This window comes from Chlorocebus sabaeus, chromosome 8 (assembly GCF_047675955.1).
Source record: "Chlorocebus sabaeus isolate Y175 chromosome 8, mChlSab1.0.hap1, whole genome shotgun sequence".
NCBI lineage: Eukaryota > Metazoa > Chordata > Mammalia > Primates > Cercopithecidae > Chlorocebus > Chlorocebus sabaeus.
Window position 1 is genome coordinate 1,619,587 of NC_132911.1, and position 27,655 is coordinate 1,647,241.

General features: G+C 51.0%; 1 protein-coding gene across 2 annotated transcripts in view; it reads left to right on the forward strand.

Annotated features, from left to right (window-relative positions):
• DLGAP2 (DLG associated protein 2) overlaps positions 1-27,655 on the forward strand; it is a 928,742-nt gene that overhangs the window by 160,299 nt on the left and 740,788 nt on the right. For both annotated transcript variants that reach the window (XM_037985419.2, XM_073017908.1), the window contains exon 3: positions 24,814-24,868. In XM_037985419.2, coding sequence (XP_037841347.2) covers positions 24,814-24,868 — 55 coding nt within the window. The remainder of the gene's footprint in view (positions 1-24,813; positions 24,869-27,655) is intronic.

Below are 27,655 nucleotides of genomic sequence, written 5' to 3' on the forward strand. Positions count from 1 at the left end.
GTAGATAACTACAAGTTGAGTTTTTGTTGGTGACACTGACAAGCTTTGTTTCCCTCCCTGTGCTCTGCATAGGCTCTGGTCCTCCAACACCATCTTTCTGAGTCCCGTGCTCCGCGGGGCCCGGTCAGATGATTTCCTGAGCAGCGCGTATGTCCTGTGTTGCTGGAATGGAGTGAATTCTTCTCTCTTAGTAGGAAGAACAGCTTTCTGATTGTGAGCTGAGTGGAAGTCACGTGCTGTCCCCACCACTGGACAGACCTTGCTGGCTGTGGCCTCCACATGCAGTGACCATTCTCATGGCAGCGTCTCAGGCTGTCTGGACCAGCTGTCACAGTCTCGCTGTGGGTGAGTCACCTGAGGCACTGTATGGCGGATAAGGATCCATTGCCCTGGGAGGTAAGCCTGGGCCTACATTGGCCTAGGGACAGTTGTGAAGGTTATCTTGTTTTGATTCCTGGCCACAGAGAAATTTAGAATAATGATCCTTTTTTAAAAAAAGTATAGAATAATGTCTTTATTACTTGATATGCAAAAATGCATATTCTTTTATTTTATTTTATTTCTTCTAAAAAAAAATCCAGGATACATGTGCAGAATGTGCAGGTTTGTTACATAGGATATGTGTGCCATGGTGGTTTGTTTCAGAGGATACGTGTGCCATGGTGGTTCCTTACATAGGTACGTGTGTGCCATGGTGGTTTGTTACAGAGGATACGTGTGCCATGGTGGTTTGTTACATAGGTACACATGTGCCATGGTGGTTTGTTACAGAGGATACATGTGCCATGGTGGTTTGCTGCACCTATTAACCCATCCTCTAAGTTCCCTCCCCTCATTCCCCACCCCACAATAGGCCCTGGTGTGTGTTGTTCCCCTCTGTGTCAATGTGTTCTCATTGTTCATCTCCCACTTATGAGTGAGAACATGCAGTGTTTGGTGTTCTGTTCCTGTGTTAGTTTGCTGAGGGTGATGGCTTCCAGCTTCATCCATATCCCTGAAAAGGACATGATCTCTTTGCTTTTCATAGCTGCATAGTATTCCATGGTGTATATGGACCACATTTTCTTTATCTAGTCTATCATGGATGGGCATTTGCGCTGGTTCCATCTCTTTGCTATTGTGAATAGTGCTGCAGTAAACATACATGTGCATGTGTCTTTGTAGTAGAATGATTTATATTCCTTTGGGTATATACCCAGTAATGGGATTGCTGGGTCAAATGGTATTTCTGGTTCTGGATTCTTGAGGAATTGCCACACTGTCTTCCACAATGTTTGAACTAATGTACGTTCCCACCAAAAATGTAAAAGTGTTCCTGTCTCTCTGCAGTCTTGGCAGCATCTGTTGTTTCTTGACTTTTTTAATAATTGCCATTCGGACTGGCATGAGATGGTATCTCATTGTGGTTTTGATTTGCATTTCTGTGATGATCAGTGATGTTGAGCTTTTTTTCATATGTTTGTTGGCTGTGCTGTGTAAATGCCTTCTTTTTAGAAGTGTCTGTTCATATCCTTTGCCCACTTTTCAATGTTTTTTTTTTTTTTTTTTTTCTCCTGTAAATATGTTTAAGTTCCTTGTAAATTCTGGATATTAGACCTTTGTCAGATGGGAGGATTACAGAAATTTTCTCCCATTCTATAGGTTGCCTGTTCACTTTGATTATAGTTTCTTTTGCTCTGCAGAAGCTTTTTAGTTTAATTAGATCCCGTTTTTCAATTTTGGCTTTTGTTGCCATTGCTTTTGGCCTTTTTGTCATGAAGTCTTTGTGCATGCCTACATCCTGAATGGTATTGCCTAGGTTTTCTTCCAGGGTTTTTATGGTTTGGGGTTTTACATTTAAGTCTTTAATCCATCTTGAGTTAATCTTTGTATAGGTGTATGGAAGGGGTCCAGTGTCAGTTTTCTGCATATGGCTAGCTAGTTTCCCAGCATCATTTTACTGAATATGAGATTCTTTCCCCATTGCTTGTTTTTGTCAGATTTGTTGAAGACCAGATGGTTGTAGATGTGTGGTGTTATTTCTGAGGTCTCTGTTCTGCACCATTGGTCTATATGTCTGTTTTGGTGCCAGTATCATGCTGTTTTGGTTACTGTAGCCTTGTAGTATAGTTTGATGTCAGGTAGCACAATGCCTTCAGCTTTCTTCTTTTTGCTTAGGATTGTCTTGGCTAAATGGGGTCTTCTTTGATTTCGTATGAAATTTAAAATGGTTTTTTCCTAATTCTGTGAAGAGTGTCAATGGTAGTTTGATGGGAATAGCATTGAATCTGTAAATTGCTTTGGGCAATATAGCCATTTTCATAATATTGATTCTTCCTGTCCATGTTTAGTCTTGGTAGGATCTATGCATCCAGGAATTTATCAATTTCTTCTAGATTTTCTAGTTTATTTGCATAAAGGTGTTTATAGTATTCTCTGATGGTAGTTTGTATTTCTGTGGGGTCATTTTTTATTGTTTCTATTTGATTCTTCTCTCTCTCTTTATTAGTCTGGCTAATGGTCTATTTTGTTATTTTTCTTTTTCAAAAAACATCTCCTGGATTTGTTTATTGTTTTTTTTTTGGAGCATTTTTCATGTCTCTATCTCCTTCAATTATTCTCTGATGTTAGTTCTTGTCTTCTGCTAGCTTTTGGATTAGTTTGCTCTTGTCTTACTAGCTCTTTTAATTGTGATGTTAGGATATCAATCTGACATCTTTCTAGCTTTCTGATGTGGGTATTTAGTGCTGTAAATTTCCCTCTTAACACTGCTTTAGCTGTGTCCCGGAGATTCTGGTATGTTGTCTCTTTGTTCTCATTACTTTCAAATCACTTCTTGATTTCTGCCTTAGTTTCATTATTTACCCAGGAGTCATTCAGGGCAGGTTGTTCAATTTCCATGATATTGTGTGGTTTTGAGTGAATTTCTTAATCCTGAGTTCTAATTTGATTACGCTGTGGTCTGAGAGACTGTTTGTTATTATTTCAGTTCTTTTGCATTTGCTGAGGAGTGTTTTACTTCCAATTACATGGTTGATTGCATAATAATTGCAATGTGGCACTGAGAAGAACATATTTTCTGTTGATTTGGGGTAGAGAGTTCTGTAGATGTCTACTAGGTCCACATGATCCAGACCTGAGTTCAAGTCCTGAATATCCTTGAGAACTTTCTGTCTCGTTGATCTGTCTAATACTGACAGTGGGGTGCTAAAGTCTCCCACTATTGTTGTGTGGGAGTCTAAGTCTTCTTGTAGGTCTCTAAGAACTTGTTTTGTGAATCTGGGTGCTCTTGTATTGGGTGCATATATATTCAGAATAGTTAACTCTTGTTGTTGAATTGTTCCCCTTTACCATTATTTAATGCCCTTCCTTGTCATTTTTGATCTTTGTTGGCTTAAAGTCTGTTTTGTCAGAGACAAGGATTGCAACCCCTGCATTTTTTTGCTTTCCATTTACTTGGTGAATATTCCTCCATCCCATTATTTTAAGCCTATGTGTGTCTTTGCATGTAAGATGGGTCCCCTGAATACAGCACCCTGATGGGTCTTGACACCTTATCCAATTTGCCAGTCTATGTCTTTTACTTGGGGGCATTTAGCCCATTTACATTTAAGGTTAGTATTGTTATGTGTGAATTTGATATTGTCATCATAATGCTATTTGGTTATTTTGCACACTAGTTGATGCAGTTTCTTCATAGTGTCATTGGTCTTTATATTTTGGTGTGTTTTTGCAGTGGCTGGTACCGGTTTTTCCTTTCCATATTTAGTGCTTCTTTCAGGAGCTCTTGCAGGGCAGGCCTGATGGTAATGAAACCCCTCAGCATTTGCTTGTCTGGAAAGGATTTTATTTCTCCTTTGCTTATGAAGCTTAGTTTGACTGGATATGAAATTCTGGGTTGAAAATTCCTTTCTTTAAGAATGTTGAATATTGGCCCCCAGTCTCTTCTGGTGTGTAGGGTTTCTGCTAGAGGTCTGCTGTTAGTCTGACTGGGCTTCCCTTGGTAGGTGACTTGGCCTTTCTCTCTGGCTGCCCTTAACACTTTTTCCTTCATTTCAGCCTTGGAGAATCTGATGATTATGTGTCTTGGGGTTGATCTTCTCGTGGAGTATCTTAATGGTATTCTCTGTATTTCCTGAATTCCTAGCATGTTGGCCTGCCTTGCTAGGTTGTGGAAGTTCTCCTGGATAATATTCTGTAGTGTGTTTTCCAGATTGTTTCCATTCTCCCTGTCTCCTTCTGGTACTCCAATCAATCATAGGTTTGATCTTTTTATGAAGTCCCGTATTTCTTGGAGGCTTTGTTCATTCCTTTTCATTCTTTTTTCTCTATTCTTCTCTGTATGCCTTATTTCAGTAACATGATCTTAATGCTCTGATATCTTCTCTTCCACTTGGTCGATTCAGCTATTGACACTTGTGTGTGCTTCATGAAGTTCTCGTGCTGTGTTTTTCAGCTCCATCAGGTTGTTTATTTTTCTTTATAAACTGGTTATTTTAGTTAGCAATTCCTCTAACCTTTTATCAAGGTTCTTAGCTTCTTTGCATTGGGTTAGAACATGCTCCTTTAGCTCGTCGTAGTTTTTTATTACCTATCTTCTGAAGCCTACTTCTGTCAATTTGTCCATCTGATCCTCTGTCCAGTTCTGCACCTTGACTTGCGATCATTTGGAGGAGAAGAGACACTCTGGCCTTTTGGGTTTTCAGCTTTTTTTTTCATTGATTCTTTCTCATCTTTGTGAGTTTGTCTAGTTTTGGTCTTTGAGGCTGCTGACCCTCGGACGGGGTTTTTGTGGGGTTCTTTTTTGTTGTTGTTGTTGTTTATGCTGTTGTCGCTTTCTGCTTGTTTGTTTTTCTTTCAATAATCAGGTCCTTCTTCTGTAGGGCTGCTGCGGTTTGCTGAGGGTTCACTTCAGGCCCTATTCCTCTGACTCGCTCCTGTGCCTGGAGCTGTCGCTCAAGGAGGCTGGAGAACAGCCAAGATGGGTGCCTGTTCCTTCTTCTTGGACCTCTGACCTTGAGGGGTGCCAACCTGATGCCAGTAGGATCGCTCCTTTACAGGGTGTCTGACAACCCCTGTCGGAGGGTCTCAGCCAGTTGGGTGGCATGAGGAGCAGGCCCCGTTTAATGAAGCACCTTGTCCTTTGGTGGAGAGGGTGTGTTTCGCTGCAGGAAAGCCCATTCGTTTGGGCTGCCTGGATTCCTGAGAACTACCAGGAGGAGAGGCTAAGTCTGCTGGTCCGCAGAGACTGTGGCCACCCTGCAGCTAGGGGCTCAGGTCTAGGGAGTTCTGGGGTCTGTCCCTGAGCCTCTGGCTGAAGTTATTGGAGTTCCTGCAGGAAAGCCACCCACTGAAGAAGGATGGGACAGGGTCGGCCTGAAGAGGCACTCTGGCCACAGACTGCCACAGGGTGTGTTGGGCTGTGGCGAACAGTCTTGGAACCAAGCCATCCAGCTTCCCTGGCTCCGGCAGGGGAAAAGTGCAGCCAGGAGCTACAGAAATGGGTGCCCAAGAGCTTAGTGTGTTAGGCCATCGCGAGCCCCAGGGCAGCTGGTTGCTGCCCCTCCCCAGGGAGTTCAAACAGCTTAGACAGCAGGCAGCTGCAGCCAGTGCTGGTCACCCTTTCGCTGGGGAGTTCTGTAGGATTAAGTAGATTCCGGCTGAGAGGCTGTAAGAATCTTCACGTTCCGGGGCTGGGACTCTAGGCCCCAGTGTGGTGAATTTGCGAGTGGGATCTTCTGATCTGTGGGGGTTGCACAGTTTCCCCCGCTGGGTAGCGAGCTCACTCACAGTTCCCCCCGCTGGGTAGTGCTCTCACTCACAGTTCCCCCCTGGGTAGCGCGCTCACTCACAGTTCCCCGCTGGGTAGTGCCTCACTCACAGTTCCCCCCGCTGGGTAGCGCGCTCACTCACAGTTCCCCCCTGGGTAGTGCCTCACTCACCATCTCCCTTGGCTGGGGGGAGGGGCTCCCCTTCCCTGTGTGTTTCTCGGGTGGCCCCCACACCACACTGCTCTTCCTCCTCTCTGTGGGTCGTGCCAGCCTTCTAGTGAAGTTTGATGAGAGAACCTGGATACCTTGGTTGCTGGTGAAGGATTCACATGCTTATTATGGTTTTTCTCAATTGGAGCCTCCAAAGGGCACTGCTTCTAGTCAGCCATCTCGGCCAGAATAATCATCCTTGGGCATTTAGTTTCTGATACAGACATTAAGAAAAGTCGTTTAGGATGAGCCATGCACACGCATGGCAGAGTGCGGTTCACTGCAGGACTTTTCAGAGCGCTTATGGCCACTTGTCATTGCAGGCGCCTGAATCAGTGTGTTTATTCCGTGATTCTTCGACTTCTTTGACTATGGAATGTTCTTTTTCCCATGGGAATCTAGTTTGGGAATTGCCACTCCAGCCTGATGGAAGGTTGGAGATGTGGCCGTCTTCCTTTCTGGTTCTGGTTCTTCTTCCTTTGCTCAGCCTTGCCAGGATGGTGCTTCCCTTCTGGGTCTCGAAAGCGCCTCCTCCTCCCTTTCCTCCTCCCCTCCCACCACTCCTCCCTCCTTCCCTCCCTCCTCCCTCCTCCCCTCCCTCCTCCCCTTCCCTCAGAGGCTGTGTAATTCCACTGGTGCTTTCTTGATTCTACCTCAGGAGCCTCACAGTGGGGACCTGCAGGTTTGTCCTCACCCACCCAGTGCCACCACCAGAGCCACCTGTCCAGGTACAGGTTCGATGTCCTATCACAGATCCCCTCAGCAGAGCGTGGCTGGGATCTGCTTCCCTTGTGTCTCCAGCCTCAGCCGCATGTCCTTTGCACACCGCCCCTCTGTGCCCCCAGGTCCTTTGCAAACCTCCCCTCTGTGCCCCCAGGTCCTTTGCAAACCGCCCCTCTGTGCCCCCAGGTCCTTTGCAAACCACCCCTCTGTGCCCCCAGGTCCTTTGCAAACCGCCCCTCTGTGCCCCCAGGTCCTTTGCACACCGCCCCTCTGTGCCCCCAGGTCCTTTGCAAACCTCCCCTCTGTGCCCAAGCCATCCCGGAGCATTTCCTGACACCCCTAAACTCTAGGGCATGGTGTGGAATGTCCTTGGCCCTCCTGCTGGGAGATCCTCACTATGTGGCCTTCCCACCCACCTGGCCGTGCCCCTTACTGGCTGCCCCTTGTTCTCGCTCCCCCCAGGCCCCGGGTCAGTGCTATTGGGTTTGTAGGGCTACGTCCCCCATTCCCTCCCCTCATCCCTTCATGGTGGGCAGGGTGTGGCTTCCGCTTCTGGCTCCCTCTCCCTCTGTGGGTGGTTTTCGGAGGCTGTGAGGAATTCAGGGTAAATAAGGCACCCCCCCCCCAGTCGCCAAGGCCGTGGACGTGGACTTCCAGCCCGCAGATGTGATTCAGGTCACGGCTGAAGGTGAAAGGCAACCAGGACCCGTGTGGCGTGTGCACATCAAGAAGGGTGCTTTATTTCATCTTAATTTTGAGAAATGCTCAGGATTTCAATAGAAAAGCAGAAGAAAGGCCAGGGGTGGGGGCTGAGAAGCCGCAGACACCCAAAAGGTCAGGCTGCGGAGAATGTGAGCAGTGTAGCCCTGGTGAGATGTACGCGTGACAGACGAGGGATGCGCTCTCCCTGCGGTCGGAAGCTGTTCTCTTGGGGTTCAGATGATGCCAGGTGGCACCTTCTCTGCACCCGTGCGTGCGTGGGCAGCTGCTGGGCTGCAGGGTGGAAGCCTTGCCCAGGGAGGGTGGATCACAGGACTGCTCTGTCTCAGAGAGCACGAGGCCGGAAGGTGGCCGGTTCTGGGAGCAGAGGGTGGGTTGTGTGGGCAGGAAGATCTAATGTAAATGATAAATAAGACCCTTGAGAAAGAAGAATCCCATGACAAAGAGGCAAAGAGAATTCTAAAAGACACGCGGTGGAGTGCAAAGCACGTCAGGATCCCAGTCAGCTGAGGACGGGGAGGGCCCAGGAGAGCTGCTTCTGCTACCGGGAAGCTGGGCTAGTGACTGGGGCCACATCCACAGGTGTCTGGGGGCTGCGCCACACAGAGCATGGGGCGGTGCTTCCCTGTAACAGCGCACATAAGTGTGCGTGAGTCAGTGCTGAGGAAGCCCCTTTTGCCCCTTAGGACGGCCACTGGCAAAACCACAGAAAATAACAAGTGTTGGGAGGATGTGGAGGAATTGGGTCATGGGTGCTGCTGTTGGGAACGGAATATGGGGCAGGTGCTGTGGGAAGTGGTGTGTGGAGATTCATCGAAAACTCGAAACAGAACCACCGTGTGACCAGCAGTTCCACTCCCGAGTTGATCCAAATGATGGACAGCGGGGTCTCGGGCAGCCCCTGCACACCCAGGCTTACAGCGGCTTCTGCATAGCAGCCAGGGGTGGCGGCTGCCCGTGTGTCCGTCCACGGATGGGAGGATGAGTGAAGAGCGGCCCATCCACGCAGCCGAACATGTGCCAGCCTCAAAGAGGAAGGAAATCCCAACGAGGCTGCGGTGTGGATGAACCCCGAGGACGCTATGCTGAGTGGAACGAGCCAGTTACAGAAAGACCGTGTTGTGTAATTCCCCTCATAGGAGGCCCCTGGGGTTGCAGATTCCTAGAGGTAGAAGGTAGAATGGGGGTGCCAGGGCTGGGGAGGGGCGTGGGAGGAGAACACAGCTAGATGGGGAGAGTAAACATGTGGTCAGAGAAAAAGGAGTGTTTGGCTACGCGGCCTCCCTGGGTAGGTCAGCGCCCTGGTCTGTTCCCTGTGCTGGAAGCACGGTACTGTGTCTGCTGCAGAACAGAGAGGCGGGGGAGACCAGTAACCACCAGGCAGGGCAGAGGGATGGGCAGGAGAGGCCAAGCCAGGCGGGCCGTGCTCCAGCGGTAGCAACAGCATCTCAGGTTTAGGAGGGAATTTAGGGTTTTTCCTGCGGCAGCTTCTTGGTCCTACAGAAATGTTAGATGAATGCAGTGTCTAAGCATCCCTGGCCAGCCCCGCCCCGCCCCACCAACCCACCCCCACGGAATCCCGTGCCTCCTGGTCTGCATCCTGCCTCTGGGATTGGTTTGTGGATGTGCAAGCAACTGTTGGTTCCAGGTTCAAGCTCTTGACTCACAGAAGCACTTTGCACCTCCAGAGGAAAGCCGGGGGCTAAAGAGGCTCTCTTTGCCTTTTACAAGATGACCTGAAGTGAGACAACCTTGCCTGCAAGTGCAGAAGTGGAACCGAGGGCAGGCCGGGTCCTGCTGAGCTGCATGCGACGTGGGGTCCTGGGAGACTCCCGCCCTCCAGAGTCACTTTCCCTTTGGGTAAAATGATGAGGTTTTGCAGAATCCTCCTTCCAAGCTTTAAGGTTTCATGTCTGTCTCCATGTGACAGCTAGGAAGGCAGGCACCGTGGAAGACCCTAAACTGCTGGGTGCCTTTTGACCCTGCCAGGATGACCAATTTGATGCAGCCACCCTGTGATTCATCTACCTTACGTGCTGTCATATCTAATTTCTCACATTGCAAATCAATTCAATTAGATTTAATTAGGCAGATGGAGCAAATATGCACCGTTGTCTGCAGCAGATAGGCAGGAAATGTGGCCCATGAAGGGGAAGGCGGGGTTAGAGTCCAGTCCTGCAGTCTTGGATGAAGCCGCTCCTCCATCCAGCGTGGCCTTGAGGCCGTCCCTCAGCCCGGAAGCTGCCGGGAGGGTCTTTCTGCGGGCAGGGAAGTCCGTTAGGCATGCTGTGGTTTCATGACAGTGTCCAGCAGCCCTCCTGCCTGCAGGTCTATCCGGGACTCTGTTAACCGTCGTTCTGTTGGAAAACGTTTACAGAGCATGATCCCTGCCAGGTGCTGGCATAGGCTCTGGACATGGGGGTGTCCGAGGTGTGTCCTGACGGAGCTAGACCCCCGTCAGCTAGCAGCAGAGCACGGGGCCCGAGCCCCTCCTCTTGCTGTGGCAATGTGGATGTGGTTGTCTCGGAGTGCAGAGGTTCCCATGGTTACTGGTGAAGCATTGGGAGGTTCAGCGTCTCCGGGTGGCTCAGGCTCCTCTTCTTGGCTGTTGGCCTGAGGCTTTGAGGTCACCCAGGCTGTGTGGCTCCGGCGTCAGGCCCTTTCTTGCTCTTCCCTTCTGGCAGGCAGGGGCTTCTTCCCCTCGTGGGTGAGACCTCCTTGTGGGAAGGGCCCTCTGGGCAGTGTGCGTCTCCCTCTCCCGTGGCCACTGCGATGTTTCCGCTGTTGGAGGCTCAGTCAGCTGAGCCCTTGGATGGGAGATGCCCCCAGAGCAGCCTCCCCGCAGCCTGAGATAGACATGGAATGAGTGGTCTTTGTGGATTCCAGCCCTTAGACTTGGAGGCTGTCACTCCAGCATGGTTGAGACATCTCCGTGTTACAGAGACTGGTGTGACAGGGCCAGGGCTGTCCTCCCCTCCGGTGCGTTCTCAGCAGCCAAGATGCTGAATCTGCCTGTGTGCCCAGCAGTGATGGGTGGGTGAAGATAATGTGGCATGTACACAATGGAATACTATTTAACCTTAAAAAAGAATGAAATCCTGTCGTTTGTGGAAACATGGATGGAGCTGGGGGACACCATGACAAATAAGCCAGGCACAGAAAGACAAGCACAGCTGATCTCACTCACGTGGGAATCTATGAAAAGGCAAATGTATGGAGGCAGAGCAGGGGTGTGGTGGGGAGAGCAGAGTGGTGATTGGCAGGGCTGGGCCGGGCGAGTGGAGTGGCGGCTGGCAGGGCAGGGTGGGGAGCGGGGGTGGCGGCTGGCAGGGCGGGGTGGGGAGCGGGGGTGGCGGCTGGCAGGGTGGGGTGGGGAGCGGGGTGGTGGATGGCAGGGTGGGGTGGGGAGCGGGGGTGGCGGCTGGCAGGGCGGGGTGGGGGGAGCGGGGTGGTGGATGGCAGGGTGGGGTGGGGGGAGCGGGGTGGTGGATGGCAGGGCGGGGTGGGGAGCGGGGGTGGCGGCTGGCAGGGCGGGGTGGGGAGCGGGGTGGTGGCTGGCAGGGCGGGGTGGGGAGCGGGGTGGCGGCTGGCAGGGCGGGGTGGGGAGCGGGGTGGTGGCTGGCAGGGCGGGGTGGGTGTGGAGAGTCAGGTGGGTGAGCTGGTGACTCTGGAGGCTGCACAGTGTGGTGACTGCAGTTAATAATAACGTGGAGCTGCATATTTCAAAACAGCCAGAAGAGGAGATTTAAAATGTTTTCACCACAAACAAATGGTAAAGCCTTGAGGTGATGGATATGCTAATTACTCAATTTGGTCGTTCCACATTGTATGCAGGATGAAAGCATCATATCGGACTCCATAAATATGCACAGTCATTATTTGTCAACTAAAAATAAAACTGTTAAAATTGTGGATGTGGATAAGGTAATAGCTGTTGCAGTCGCAGAGTCGTTTTGTGTGCGGCCCCCCCCATGCTGAGACACAGCAGCTCTCTCCACCTCTGTTTCCGGGGTGCAGGGGGCCATCACCTCTGGACGCTCCCCCTACCCCCCACCTTCTGAGACCACACGCTGGGCGCTGATGAGGAGCAGGGAAGGGTTTGTGTAGCCAGAGTGTGGGAGGAGACTGGGAGGAGACTGGGAGTCGTAGCTCGAACCACATTGCATGAGGCCTTCAGGCTCTTTAAGGACAAAGTGTTCGGGGCCATCGCGGAGGGTTTTGAGCAGAATGATGCAGCGTGGCTTGGGATTTGCGAGGTTTACGAGAACCCTTTCAGTGGTGGTGTGAAGGAAGGTTATGGGACAGGAGGCTGCTGGGCCAGTCAGGCTGTGGGAGGATGGTTGCTGGCCAGGTCGGTGTAGGGCAGTGGTGAGAGGTGTCAATCTCCAGGGTTTGTGGGATGGGGGTGGGGCAGTGGTGAGAGGTGTCAGTCTCCAGGGTTTGTGGGATGGGGGTAGGGCAGTGGTGAGAGGTGTCAATCTCCAGGGTTTGTGGGATGGGGGTGGGGCAGTGGTGAGAGGTGTCAGTCTCCAGGGTTTGTCGGATGGGGGTGGGGCAGTGGTGAGAGGTGTCAATCTCCAGGGTTTGTCGGATGGGGGTGATGAGCAGGATGCAGGTTTGGGGGAGAGGATGCGGGGTTTTGTGCAGGACCTGGCAGGGAGTGGAATGGTGGTACCATTGCCAGTTCCACCCGCACCCCGAGCTGCCGGGATGGGGTGATACCAGGGCAGGGGGCTGGGTGGTAGGGAGATGCTGTATTTGGGGAAGTCACACTAATTTTGGGACACGCATCCAACATCTAAGTGGTGCAATGTGTTGGAACCTAGTTTTTAGATTCCTTCCTGGGCAGGGGTCGCCGCGAGAGACCACTCGACACGGAAGTCACAGCGGAGAGATTTATTGCTAGCGCGCTAGGGTCCTATGTCCTAAGTTGGCCACAGGACCCCGAATGCTTGTTACAGACAGTTTATAAAGGCAAAAACCACAAAAATTCACAAAGCTTGAGGCGCAAGATGATTGGAGCAGGTTATGGCCTGGGCAAGGTGTCTTACTCTGATTGGTTGGTTTGAACCTGGTTTGAACCCGCGCGGGGTATTTCCCGGACTTGTTCTTCTGTTTGAGTTCCAGGAATTTGGGTGGGTGTTTTAGATAGCCACACGGACATCGGGCGGGTGCTTTAGATGGCCACCTGGTCATTGGGTGGGTGCTTTAGATGGCCACCTGGTCATTGGGCGGGGGCTTTTAGATGGCCACCTGGTGGGGCTTTTCTAAGCTTCTAAGTTTCTAAGTCTCTAAGTCTCTAAGTCTAAAAGTTTCTAAGTTTCTAAGTCTATAGGTCTCTAAGTCTCTAAAGGTTTCTAAGTTTCTAAATCTATTTTCAAATGGACTGAACGTGTGCCCCCGAATTCCTGTGTTGAAGCCTTGGTCCCCAGTGGGATGGTGCTTAGAGGTAGGGCCCTAGGGGGCGATGAGGGCGAGATGTGGCCATGAGGGTGGGGGCCCCATGTTGCTATTCGTGCCCTTGTAGGAAGAGGAAGAGACCCGAGGTCTGTCCTGCATGGGAGGGCGTGGCTGGAAGGCACCGTCTGAGCCAGGAAGTGGGTCCTCACCAGACACTGCCGTTGCCTCCACCCTGGATCTGCAGCCTCCAGAACTGTGAGAAATGAACTCTGCTGTTCATTGATGAGCCCCCCGGTCTATGGCTTTCATTTTATCAGCCCCAGCTGACTCAGACAAGTGGTGTGTCTTGATGAATTGATGAATTCTGTGTGGTTTGAAGAGTCTTCGTGGATGGTGCTTCAGCCAGAGGAGATGCATGTGCCTTGTAAGAGATTTGGGGAGCAAAGTCCCCCCAAGTTTTACAACCTGTAACAGGCTATGAATGACTGTTCTTGCCTCAGTGCCACCAGAGTTGGTGCAGGGGAGAAGCATTGGAGGAAACCCCCACACTGGTGTGGAGTCGGAGCGCCCTTCCTGCACTTGGAGTGGGGGTTCGGCAGCAGCGTCTCTGCTCGTTGTGACAGATGCTGACATTTCATGGGGATGCTGGAATCTGGTGTAAAACGTGAGTGTGGCTTCGCCTTCAATCCCTTATTTCCCAGGCGTTTGTCACAGAGCGACCCTGGTCCTGCCAGGCTGTGTTGAGGGTCCGTTCTTTCTTCGAATCCTGTTTGCTCTTGTCTGGGTGTGCTGGACGCTTGTTTTAAATAAGAAGGTGAAGACCGTGAGTTTGCGGATGTATCTACATTGTAACGGGAAAGCTGTAGGAACACCTGGGAGGACTTCAACTCCAGATGAGTTTCACGGTCCTTTTACAGTTTTTTCTTAAGGACATTTCAGTGCTGCTTCCTCATAGTTGTAAAAATCGTTGTGCAGACCAGCTGGACATTATTTTACGTGAGTCTGTTTTACTCTCATCTAATAACACACGGGCGCCCGGTAAGAAGCCAAGGAGTCACGGGGGCGTGTGTGAGCGTGAAGGGCTGCCTCTCACCCGCATGACCCGGCACCCCTGCATCCTCCGTCCTCTCTGCCGCCCCTTCCTGGCCCTGGTGGCGGCACTCCTCCCGCCCCTCCCCTCCCCATGGGCTCACAGGGCTGCATCCTGAGTTTCAGATGAGCCAGAAGTGAGCATGGCAGATGCCTGAATAACGCTCTTCTGTTCAAGGGCGTTTCCTTATGACACTGATGAGGAAAATGTTGGTCCCAGCTGGCGTGCTGCACATGCGCGGGTTGGCTCCTTCCCCCAGGGCTGTGTGAGTTTCTCTGGGGACTGGGTTTCCTCCCACATCCCAAAGCCGTGCACGTGCGGTGAGTTGCTGTCCCCTGGGTCCCTGTCTCAGTGCCTGGGGTGGCCTCTGTCCAGGCCTGGTTCCCGCCTGGCACCCTGAGCTGCTGGGATGGGCTCCTGCCACCTGTGACCCTGACCTGCAATAAGTGGGTTGGAGAATGAATGAGTGAACGAACGAATGAACGAATGAATGAATATAAACGTTTGTAAAAAGACATGTATCAGGTCTGCGATACCCGTACAAATGCGCAGTTAAGCCATGCAGCAGGAGAGCGCTCAGTGAGAGGCTGTGTACCGTTCTTGTCTGTGACCTGGGTGGGGGCGGAGGTGCTCCCCACCGGGTTTGCTTTGCAAACGGTTATCCCATGACTCAACCCACTGTGGCCAGGGCTATAGCCTCCTGCTTGGGTGAGGCCTGGCGACTTCACTCCCTAAATCTCTTATACAGCACACGTATCTCCTCAGGCTGAAGTGCATCCTGGCGTGGTCCCTAAAAGGCAGTCATCGGCCGGGGCAACACTGTTCCTTGTGTGAACTTTGCACTTATTGAGACGCTTCATCCACAGGGCACACGTCCAAAGCCCGTGCGGCGTCTGCTTCCCTCTCACCCATTTCTCTGGTCAAGGAGATGAGGTTGGGGTGCTGTGTGCAGGGAAGGGGCCTGGAGAAGCCACAGGTTTGGATGTGGATTTTCAGACACCTGCCTAAAGGACTCCACGTGCTTCCAGCCCCTGCAGCTCATTGCTGGGGTTCTCAGATGCCTCCATGAGGACCTCCGGTCCTGCATTCCCAGCTCTAAGCAGGCCCTCCGTCTGCTCTTTATCTCACGAAGCACGCGGAAGCTGTTACCTTGTGCTCGCCGAGTCTGTTGTTCTGGTGCTTGTGAGTTTTTGCCTTGGTCACTCTCCCATGTAAAATGGGGTTTCAGCTGCAGCTTTGAAGGGGGTTAATGGAGTGTATCTCCCTGTTCACTGGAGGTTGAGCCCTTCACATCAGAGAATGTTTCTTGCACCAGCAGCACCAACAGTGCCTGGGAGCTTGACGGACAGACTCTTGGGCCCCGCCCCGGGACTCCTGGGTGGGCCCAGCAGAAGGCGTTTAACAAGCCCTCCAGGTGGTTCTGATGCCGGTGGAAGTGTGAAGACCTCTGCCTCATGATTACAACCATTGACTGATTGCAGCTCATCCCGGTGCTGGTGAGATCCAGTGAAGCAGCAGCCTGATGTCTTCACAACGGTGTCACGACATCTCCAGCCCCTGGATGGTTCCTCTGTCCAACCTGCTCCCACAGCGCCTTCCTCATGGGACTCCTTCAGTCCTCAGCTGCCCTACGAGGTGTGGTTTCGCCTGGACACGGAAGGTGCAGCCCAGCCTGTGAGCCATTGGCCAAGGATGGCCTCCCTGTGGCGGCAGAGGTGAGAGGTCCCCAGAGCAGCCTGTCTGATGCCTGCACCTGCCTTCCCTGGGCCATGCTGCTGACAAGGGCCTCAGTGGTGAGTGTGACTCCTTAGAGCTGGCAAGACCCGGGATACCAGCCCTGTGTGCAGAGGCACAGGTGTTACATCGGGTGCACGGGGTACGGGACTGGGCCGCGAGAGGCAGAGGGGTGTTCCGGTCCCAGCCTCTCTGGCTGTGTGTGTCGTAGCAGGCACCTCATCTCTTAACTACTTTTAATGCCACAGAAGGGAGGCCAGAGATAGAAGACATTATCAAACAAATATGGAAATCATTAAGTCCTGGCATCACAAAAGTTAAAATGCTATTATGTCTCATCTCAAAGAAAGCTTGTAATGCCACATATTCTAGGAAAAAACCTAAGGCAGTTTCTTCTAGGTTGAATTAGCTGGAAAGAATTAATTGAGTACGTGTGAATGTTCTTGACACTAAAGCATGTATTCATGTCTCGGGCTTGTGTGGCTGGAGAAGCACATTCAATGGTGTGGGGTAATTTCACATGTTTCACGACACACCACTTACTTGTTATGTGAACTGCAGAGGGTGAAACTGTGGGGACGCCCCGGGGGACACGCACCCTCCGTCTCCAGAGGCTGATGGGAACTGCGAGACTCACCACCCAGAAGGCAGAAGACACAGAGGATGGGTGACAGAAGAGAAAGCGGAACCCGTCTTTAAGACCTTTGTGTTTGGAAATAACTTCACATGTAAAAGTTGTAAAAATAAAGGAGCACTGGGTGGATGGTGGGTGCCACCTCTTCATGGCGTTACTCCTGGGTGGACAGTGGGCACCCTTCTCTTCATGGTGTCGCTCCTGGAGCCGCGAGGCCCATGTCCTCTCAACTCCGGTGTTCATTTTGGTTATACCTCAGAGCTGGTGGTCTTGCTAACATATAATTACTATTCTTTCTCTCCCTTTGCAGCGAATAGCAGTGTGTGGGGAATAGTTTTAAACCACATGATACCTTGTTCCCCATTAGAATTTCCCCCAGTTTGGTACCCATGGATGGCCCTGCCCCGTCCCATGTTTATGAGGCTACATGTAAACTGGAAGGGAGGAGCTGGCGTTGAATCCATCACCAGGAGGCGGCTGCAGCCTGAAAGGAGCATTCGTGGAAAGAAATGCCAGGGAAGTTAACAGCAGGACGGCAGAAGCTGAGATACTCACTAAAGGATTGGAATGGGAAGGCGAGAGAATTTTCCAGGAACAAAAACACAGAGAAACAGAAAACAGAAGTGACATGTTAAAAGAAAATGAGCGCTGTAGGTCCGACAGCTGAATAATAGAAGTTCCAGGAGAAGAGAACAGAGAAGTATTTTGAACTTCCAAAAGTGAAAGGATATGACTTTTTATTGTCAAAACTATACACATTGTTTTAAAAGAAAAGTAGGTAATAGGTTGGGTGTGGTGGTGTGTCCGGAATTGGTGGGTTCTTGGTCTCACTGACTTCAAGAATGAAACCACGGACCCTCGCGGTGAGTGTTACAGTTCTTAAAGATGGTGTGTCCACAGTTTGTTCCTTCAGACGTTCAGATGTGTCTGGAGCTTCTTCCTTCTGGTGGGTTCGTGGTCTTGCTGTCAGGAGTGAAGCTGCGGACCTTCCCGGTGGGTGTTACAGCTCATAAAGGCAGTGCGTCTGGAGTTGTTTGTGCTTCCCAGTGGGTTCGTGGTCTTGCTGGCTTCAGGAGTGAAGCTGCAGACTGTCGAGGTGAGTGTTACAGCTCATAAAGACAGCGTGGACCCAAAGAGTGAGCAGCAGCAAAATTTATTGCAAAGAGTGAAAGAATAAGGCTTCTACCAGTGTGAAAGGGGACCACAGCTGGTTGGCACTGCTGGCTCAGGCCACCTGCTTTTATTCCCTCATCTGACCCCACCTACATCCTGCTGATTGGTCCATTTTACAGAGAGCTGATTGCTCCGTTTTGACAGAGTGCTGGTTGGTGCCTTTACAATCCTTGAGCTAGACACAGAGTGCTAGACAGAAAAGTTCTCCAAGTCCCTACTAGGTTAGCTAGATACTAACCAGAGTACTGATTGGTGTATTTTCAAACCCTGAGCTAGACACAGAGTGCTGATTGGTGTCTCTACAATCCCTCAGCCAGACATAAAAGCTCTCTAAGTTCCCACCAGACTCAGGAGCCCAGCTGGCTTCACCCAGTGGATTTCTCAGGGGGGCTGCAGGCAGAGCTGCCCCCCAGTCCGGGCTGTGCAGCTGTGCACCTGCATTCCTCAGCCCCTGGGTGGTCCATGGGACCCAGCGCTGCAGAGCAGGGGGCAGCGCTCTTTGGGGAGTCTGGGCCACAGCGCGGGCGGGGGAGGGGGTGGGGGGGTTCGGGCTTGGCGGGCTGCAGGTCCCCAGCCCTGCCCCTCGGGGAGGCAGCTGAGGCCCCGCGAGAACTCGAGCGCAGCGCTGTCTAGCCGGCACTGCTGGGGGACCCAGTGCACCCTCTGCAGCTGCTGGCGGGTGCTAAGCCCCTCACTGCCCTGGGCCGGTGGTGCCTGCCGGTGCTGCTCGGTGTACGGCCCGCTGATCCCCAGCCGGCACCCACCAGAACTCGCACTGGCCGGCCAGCCCTGAGCACAGCCCCGGTTCCCACCCGCGCCTCTCCCTCCACACCTCCCCGCAAGCAGAGGGAGGCGGCTCCGGCCTCAGCCAGCTCAGAGAGGGGCTCCCACAGTGCCGTGGCGGGCTGAGTGAGGGGCTCCTCCAACTGCTGCCAGAGTGGGGGCCGAGGCCGAGGAGGTGCCGGAGCGAGGACTGCTAGCACGCTGTCACCTCTCAGTGGCTCATGCCTGAAATCCTAGCACTTTAGGCGGCTGAGGCAGGAGGATTGTATGAGGCCAAGAGTTTGTGACCAGCCTGGTAAAGACCCCATCTCTTAAAAATTTTGTTTTTTAATTGGCTGGGCATGATGTTGTGTGCCTGCAGTCCCTGCTACTCAGAAGGCTGATGTGAGAGGATTGCTTGTGCGGAGCGCAGGAGGTTGAGGCTGCAGTGAGCTAGGATCGCACCATTGCGCTCCAGCCTGGGCAACAGAGCAAGACCGTGTCTCAGACAAAAAGTAGGTCCAAACGCTTAAACATCAGTGCAGTCCTCCACTGCACAAATCGGTCTATTTCTATATTATTTGAATTTCTTCCAAAGAAAGAAGGCTGCACAGGGAGGGTTTGGACAGGAAGTTGAAACTGATCAGTGGAGAGGGAGATCCAGCAAGAAGAGCCTCGATGGCAGTACGTGGCATCCCCATTGCAGTGGCAGCATCGATGTCTCCTGACCCTTGAGCTCGACACCTTCCAGGCTCATCAACAAGCATCTCATGTGCTGCGAGCCATTTAATACTTGTCCTGTGACATCGTTGTTCCCATTTGCAGGCTGGACATGAGGGTTCCAGGGCTTTGCTGGACATCTGTGTCTCAGTTTGGAGCCTTGGGGGTGGGCAGGGAGGAAAGGGCTGGAGGGCAACTTGGGAACCGTGTGGCCCCCACTGGACCCCACCCGCAAGGTTCTGTGGTCAGACGAACCCAGGGGGATTCCAACTCATGGTCATGGGAACTGAGGAGCCCTGATGGGTCCATGGCAGAGGGATTGGTCAGGAATGTTGCCCCAGAAGCAAGAGGCAGGCTGGACTGAGGCTGAGGCCAGCAGACGGGGGACAGTGCGGAGGCACAGACCCAAGCCCGGCCACTCCCCCCCTAGGGCGCCCAGCCACGTTCGTCTATTTCTCTCGGGCTCTGGTCACTCCTACCGGACAGGAGTCCTCTCCGAGCTCCCATGTACCTGGCACAGAGCAGACGTCTGCTCTGGGACTGTGTTTTAATTTGAGGGGAGATGTGGTCTTGCACTGGCGGGGGCGGCGGGGGGCTCAGAGGGTTCAAGGAAGGAGTCATGGTGTGTGGTTCGTGCTGGTGGAGAGTGGAGGGTCCAGGCGTGTGCGAGGTTTGAGCCCAGGGAGCCGCAGATGTGAGTCTGCGGTCGCAGATGTGCTGGGTACCCTGCGTGAGTCGCAGATGCGCTGGGTACCCCGCGTGAGTCGCAGATGCGCTGGGTACCCTGCGTGAGGGTGAGTGGGATACAGGCCCCGCCGTGGGGAGCCGAGAACCACGAACCACGAGGAAGCAGCCAGGCTGGGAAGGAAGAAGAGGGCTGGCGGCTTGAGGAGATGGATGCCAGGGATGGGGGGTGGAAAGTGTGCGGGTAGGTGGGGGCTTGGCCGGGGGCAAGTGTGCGGGTCAGGGGAGCTGGGGGGGTTGGAAAGTGTGCGGGTGGGCGGGGCGGTGGGGGGCGTGGTTGAGACGGGTATTGTGGAGCAGCAGGCGAGGGATCCCACGCGGCGCCCTCAGAGTCCCTGTGAGTTATCTTGCTGCCTCCATGCTCTTTTATCTTGTTAATGTCAGGACGTTTTTATCCTTTGATTTCTGGAGGGAGTCCTGTGACTTTGGTTGGGGCCAAAGATTACAAACAAGGATGTTTTATGCAGCTGCTCAGCAGGTTGGGGAATAGCTGGGTTTGGCTGTAGGATAAGGGAAGTGTAGGCGTCCTGCCCGCTGGTTCAAACATCAGTTGGAGAGCAGGGAGGGGTGGCAGAAGTAACTGCAGAGCCCCGGGGGCAGCGCCTTTGAAGGCTGTGATGTCGGCTCAATACATGTGATACAGCTCAAGGCCATGTCCGTAAAATCAGCCACAACAGGCCTGTGTGTTTTTGTGGCTGTGGCTTACGTAGAGCTAGTAACGACTGTCACCATTTCAGAATACAGCAGCTGCCAGTGTCAGATTGCTTCCCATAGGACGTCATCGCGGGGCAGCTTGTTTCTACTACATGAGCCCTGCCTGGTGTGAGTGTTATCCCCCCCGCTCTGTACAGGGCCCCCTGAGACCAACAGCTTGGTGACTCGCTGCACGGCATGGCCAGGGAGGACAAGCTCTCCCGCCTGCATCCCTGGCGATGTTATGGCTGAATCCTGTCTCCGGAAAAGTGTGTGATGGAGCCCAGTGCCTCCAGACATGCCCTTCTTTGGAAATAGTGTCTTGGGGGAAACCAAGTCGGCACATTTCTGCTAAGTCACCTGGTTTATGGTGCTTGTTGCAGCCGCAGCAGACTGATGCGTTCCACAGGAACACTTCCCCAGCCCAGACTCACATTCATCACGGATCCTCTGTTCCCCTGGAGGACCACGCTGCACCGGAGGCATCAGGGAGGATGATGAAGAGGCGTGGCCAGGCCTGGGCCTCTGGACACCGGGGACACACGCAGTCCAGGCCCTGCGTGGAGAGACAGGATGGTGGTGGGGTGTCCAGAGCCCTGGCTGGGGCCGAGTTTCTTCATCTGAAAATTGGTCACGTGTCCAACATTAGCAGCGTATGACGAGGCCACCAGCCACACAGCCTGTGAGCATGTGGTGTGTGGACAGTGTGACCGGCACCCAGATTTCAGGTTTTAACTGATTTTCATTAATTAAAATTACATTGCTGGCCAGGCGCAATGGCTCACGCCTATAATCCCAGCACTTTGGGAGGCCAAGGTGGGTGGATTGCTTGAGGTCAGGAGTTCGAGACCAGCCTGGCCAATGTGGCGAAACCCCATCTCTACTAAAAATATAAAAATTAGCCAGCCTTGGTGGTGGGCACCTGTAATCCCAGCAACTAGGGAGGCTGAGGCAGGAGAATCACTTGAACCTGGGAGGCGGAGGTTGCAGTGAGCCGAGATTGCACAGCTGCACTCCAGCCTGGGCGACAGAACAAGACTCTGTCTCAAGAAAATTACATGGCTGCATGTGACAGCCCAGTGGACGTGCGGCCACTGACCCGGGGGTGCCCCCTCTCCACACCCTCCAATTCTGCTTTCCTCAGACAAGGAGGGCCGTGCTCAGGCTGATGCCACAGAGGGGTTAGAAATCAGTATTTTAGGAACACGTGTCAGCGCTGGCAGCTGGGCAGCTGTGGATGGACACCTCGGGGTGACTGCTGAGTATATTTTGTGGCCGCGGCACCCCTGGCAGGAGAACTCAGCCTCCTGATCTTTCTCAGCTGCTAAGCGCTGCCGTGGAACAGGCAGGTTGTGTGGAATTGAACTTTCAAAAGTGCCTTTGGGCAGTGAGGATAATTTCATTCTCCTCTGCGGCCTTCTGTAAATCCTTCAGAGAGGAAGAAATAAACCTATTATGGTCCTGCCTTCCTGCTCCAGCCAGAGCCGGTGGGGGAAGCGACCTGTGCTGAGCCTTCCAGAGGCCGTCGCTGGTCTGGATTTAATGCACTGTCCTGCCCGTGACTGTGGCGGGGAGGACGCCGTCAATGTTAGGTATGAGCACCTTTTTCGAACACAGATTGTCTGCCTTCAGGGAAGTCACAAGTGGATTCTGCCCTGGAAGGTTGATGATTTGTCTTGGATCCTCAAGTGAAAAGAACTGCCTGGCAGGTTCAAGGAAAGCTCCGTGGGAGCCGCAGTGTTGGTCGTTGTGTTTGTGGGACCATCTGACGAGATTCCAGGATGCAGTGAGTGGCTCTGCTGGTTGGAGCTGCTGGGGGCTGCCTCCTGGGGAGCGAGGGGCTGGAAGGACCCCAGGGATCGGGTGTACTTGGCTCCATGAGAGTGGACGGTGCACAGCTGCCCCGGGAACCCCATGACTGGCTCGTGGGATCATTCATCACCCGGCCAACTCGTCGTGCGTCTGAATTGGTGGCTCTCCAGTGATTTCCTCCCCAACAGCCCTTTTTCAAATCAAACAGAGATGGTGGAAAACAGGCCCCAGCAGATGCAACTGTGTCATGCATGAGGCCTGGTCGCCTGGGTGCCCGTGTCCAGGGATGAGGTTTGAGGTTTGCAGTTCTGTGGAGCGAGGACCCTGCCCATCTCTGACCCTAAAGGAGCCCCAGAGGCAGTACGTGGGCTCCGTCAGCACCTCCAGCGCTTTGGTTCTGTGCATCGTCAGAATCCAGGGTTTGGAGGGACGGTCACGGGAGCTACAGCATTTGAGGGGGCGCCGGCTCCCATGGAGGTGACATCCTGGGCTGGTCCTGCTGCAGCAGCCCCGCCCTCCTGCCCCTAGCAGGTGTCCTACTGGTCTCCTGCCCCCGCCCTCCTGCCCCGAGCAGGTGTCCTACTGGCTTCACACGCACGTCTCGTGACCTCTCACGGCCCTCTCCAATGCTGTCACCACTGCCCGTGATTTTCATCTGGATAGAAATGTGGCTGAGACCGTGAAAAGGCACCGATGGTGGTGGAGTCCCGCGCTGTGATTTGATTGATTGAGACTTTATTCCCACTTCTTCAAGACATGTCTGTGGAATGGTGTCGCCTGTGCTCGCGTTAGTCTGGAGCTGACGGTCGGTGCCGGGGATGCCGGAGCAGGCCCCGAGTTCCGCTATAGATGTGCCTGGGGCTCACCCGTAGGCAGCCCCTCCGTAGGAGCAGCACCCAGCAGCAGCAGCTCGCGATTTCAGCCGGGAGGAGGCTGTGAGGGAAGAGATCCCTCAGGTGGCATCTGCAGCTGACTAGGTCAGCGTTTCCCCTCTGGCTGTTAATGGGAAGTCGGCACAGAAAAGCATTCTGTGGGCAACTGAATTTAGGGAAGGACGCGGCGGAGCCTGTCTATGGAAACGTGTGTCTCTGATCTCCACGTAGGGTGTGGAGGTGGTAGCCTTTTCAGACCTAGTGGATCGTTGACTGCCTCCGGAGGGGGTGGGTTCTGAGGCCTGGCCTTGATCCCTGAGGCCCTTTGGAAAGTTCTGGAAAAGGTGAGTGAATGGGTGTGGCTGTGGAATGAGACAGAGGGCAGATCGGCAAGGAGCCCTCGGAGGCCTCGAACCCCAGGACTTGAGTGTGGGTGTGAGTTCTTGCACTGTTGGGCAGGGGGACTAGGAGCTCATCAGGGAAACAGTGTCAGATATGACCCCACAGGCTCAGACCACACTGATGAAAAATACCGACAGCTTCCACATGGCACGGGGCCAGCACTTGACCCTGTGGTGATCACAAGGGTTAGTGCCTCCCTGCCCCGACTGTCTCACTAGGGTTTGTTCTCTGCCTCAGCTACACGGTCAGCTCTGTGCAAATGAGAAGTATGTAATTGAACTTTTAATTCCACATTTAGCACAGCATTTGCTAGGTACTAAAATTCATTGTTGTTTTATTTTCTGTCTCTCTTGATTTGCACAGAGTTGAAAGTTTGTAATACTGTCTTGTTTGTGACTGATTATATTTGGGAGAGAATTGTTCTTTTTTCAACATAGAGGGATTGGCGGCGGGGGGATGGAGGAGAAGGAAGTGGTTATTCCAGGTCATCTCTTGTGGTTTCATCCATTGCATTTATGAGAGCCTGCTGTATACTCAGCCAGACTGAAAGTCGATCGAGGGCCAACACCCTCTGTTCGCCCTCTCTCCTGAGTAAACTGCCCTGCCCTAGAACAGGCAATAAGCAGAGACCTGTAGCTGCCTTCATGGAGGGCTGAGGAATGGCTGCAAGTGCGTCGTGTGGAGTATTTAGGATGAAAGTTCAGCTTTTCCTCTAATTGGGTTTAGAAAGATAATCACACATTTCCCGTAGACATCTCTTCAGCTGCACGTTACTGGAGTGTGTGCTTTGCAATTTGTTTTATGTTGCTGAATCTTGGGAAAGCCATTCTCTGTTATTTTCACCTCTCCTTCCCTTACCAAATAAGATGTTTTCTTCACATTTTACTACTGAAGTATGAATGTAAATGCAGCCCTTACTTTCACATTCTTCTTTGTGATTCACCCTTGATGGAAGCTCAGACTCTAGAAGACCCAACACAGCGTTCCAGCAGCCCTCCATCTCCAGGCTCTAATTGCGCCTAATATTTTAAAAGCCATCACAAAAATTGGTGGGTCCATTTACCTTATTGTGGGAGCCCCTGGAGTACAGCTTTCAAGACCCTGATGGCCCATTAGGGGCATCCATTAAACCCGGCTGCATTCCCATTCCAGAAATGGCACAGATGATAATCACACTCACCTGATTAACCTTTTCAATGAAAAATGTATGTCATCAAGATTCTTCTGTACCATTTAATTTGTTAGGCCATTCTGGGCGTGCTGACTTTGCAGCATTGGACGACCTTATTAGAAGAAACACTCGTAACAGTTAGTGAGATGCCTTCCTCCACCCGAATGATAACAAATGCATTTTATTTATTTGTTTTAAAACAGGTTTTGCCTGGCATTCTGCAGAAGCATTGCTGTATCTTACCAGACAGGAATACAGGTAAATACATTTCATTCTTCTGATTTGGGATTATAGGTTTCATATCAGTGGCAAAATTGAGAAATGTGATTACCTAATTTAGATATTTTGTGCATTTTTATGTTATGGGTTGTTTTTAGTGCAAGGTTGCGTATTAACTAACTGTAAGATGTGAAAATAGGACAGTTAGTTCTGTAGCGAGTTATGAGCTGAGCCCAGAGATCTGTTTTTATTTGACAGAGGAAATTGACTTACTAATAGATGATTATTGTATTAGGTTTTTAAGGGAAAGTGGTTGTCTTATAAACTTGAATTTGTTGGTTTCAAAGCTGTTTCTTTTGCTAATTATACTTATTTATTAAGGAAAAAACACCATTCTTATTGGCTAGAGTGAAATGTATTTGGAGTCTGTTTGCAGTCAAGGCCTTTCTTTGTGATCAGGGAAGGAACTGGCTAGATGTTATGTTCTTAAAACCCCCAGGGTCTCAGTGAATAAAACGTGGGCATGAATGTTTTGAAGTGGGAGATGCGTCTCTGTGTAACTTCTCATGACAGGACAGGTGTGTGTGGCCCTTGGTTGTGAGGAAGTGTTTTGCGTGACTTTTAAGGAAACATGACGGAGAAAAAGAAGGTCTAAAAAAAACTTTGTTATCATACAATGAAGGGGAAAAAGAATCAGTCGGGGCTTGTTATCCTGTGGATATGGATCTGCGTTTTTGTTATCCTCCTGCAAGAGTTCTGATTTATTTTTATCAAAGAAATTGCAAGTCCTGAGGAAAGTAAAGAGAAGGTGCCTCTTTCGTATGAGAGGCTGCGTGAGTTTATTCATTTCTAAAAACAATCATGTTCTGTCAAGTTTGTATTTGTGTCCCAGGATATTTTAGTTGGGTATGAAACAGAGGTTTGCTGACATTTTCTTACTTGTTTTCTAGCTATAACAAGTTAATTACAAAGACTCTTCCATGGTAATTAGAAGAATTTAATTTGTTGGGCTTTGCTGTTGACTCACCACTAAGAATGGCATCTCAGTAGCCAACGTTGTCTGTATTATACATTCCAGAGTAAAACGCCAGGTGTTTTGAGAAAAATACAATCTTTATTTATTAATTATGAACATGGATGGATGACATTACTGATAGTACTCTTCTTTAAACACAGAACTGTCCCTGTTTTGTTTTCTTTTACCCAGTCAAGTGTGTCTCAGCTACAAGTTTGAGCATATCTACTGCTTACGGGGAAGCTTGTTGAGTGTGTCAGATATTTTTGAGCCTCTTTTTATTTTCTGGAAGTCTTGGTTATGAGTAAAAATATATGAAAAAGTCACATGTGCAAAAATAAAGATTTTTGCAACTGTGTCCATCGAAGTCAGCATTACAAAAATTTTTAAAAGAAATTAATTTTCCAGATTCAGGTGAATCATTACTCTGATTCTAAGAAACATCAGAAATAATGATAAAATAAGTTGAAAGCTAACTACTGTGGGCATCTCAGTGCGTCTTAAGTATGGAAATGCATTTTCCTTGTTTTTTTTTTTTTGACAATTTGTTCTGTTAATGGTTTTAAGTTAATTTGGAAAACATCGCCAAATGGAGATGTTTTATTTGCTTTTCATGAGACTCTAAGTAATCAATCTGTAGAACCAAGAGAGTTGCCTTCCACTGGGACCTCAATGCAGAGGACATTAGCCAGGCAATTTCCTCAAAATTACTTTTATATTATAGAATGTTTCACTGTCATGTCAGCTGTGGAAGACCATAGGCTTTAATATTTGGTGTGGAGAAGGGAAGGAGTGGCTCCAGAGAAGAGAGAGGAGTTGGTTGAGATTATAACTCTTAAAAGTTTAAGTCCATTCAGAATGGAAAGATGGGGAGAATTCTAGCTTTTAGCAAAGAATTTGCTCCAGTATGTCCAAAGCTGCTTCATGATTTAGGAGATCTCATTTGGAAATGTCTTCGGACCTCAACACAGCGGAGGTTCTCGGTGAAAGCTTTTGCATTTTAGTGGCATGTAAAGGTCCTTGTAAGGGTGACTGTAATGTTCTTCTACCTTAATGGTTTTGTGGAAGAGTTTTCACAATTTCTCATTAAGGACATTAACTTTGGAATGGGCACCAAGTTTCCGTTTTGGAAGATGAAGTGTGTTCTGTAGAAGGAGGATGGGGACGGCTTCCCAGCAGCAAGAAGTAGCGAATGCTCCGAACTGGCTGCTTAGGCAGCAGCACCACGGTGGATTCTGCGTTACGGGTGCTTGCCCAGAATTAGAAAGAAGATTAACTTTGGGATGAATCATCACTTTTTTCTCGTGTGGTTTTTACTTATTTTAGAAACGCTTTATACTCCATTAAGTTTATACATGTCATGTTTCTGAATTAAACATGGCTGCTTGTGAAAGATAAATATACTATCATTTTCTCTCGCAGTTTTGATGACTTGTGATGGTTTTAGGCAATGCCGTGAAGCGTCAGAGGGAATTCCATTGGTTACTGTCCCATACGGTCTTGTTTGGCTGCTTGTTCTCAGAAAAGCAAGTTTGTTGGTGGAGGAGAATGTGACCAAGGTGACCATCCTTTTCATGAAGGCACAAACGTGAATACATATGTAGCTTTTAAGCCTTTAAAAAAAAACAAACCCAAAACACATTTATGCCTGTCTTTAGTTCTACGCATTCTTCCCTTTTTTTGCTTTGGTGACCCCTGATTGGCCTTTCACAGGCCTTTGGTTTGCGACCTACCTGGAGTGAGCGTTGAAGCCAAAATACACAGGAAGGTGGAGCGACTTGGGGAAGGGTGGACGTCTCAGGTGTCTGGTG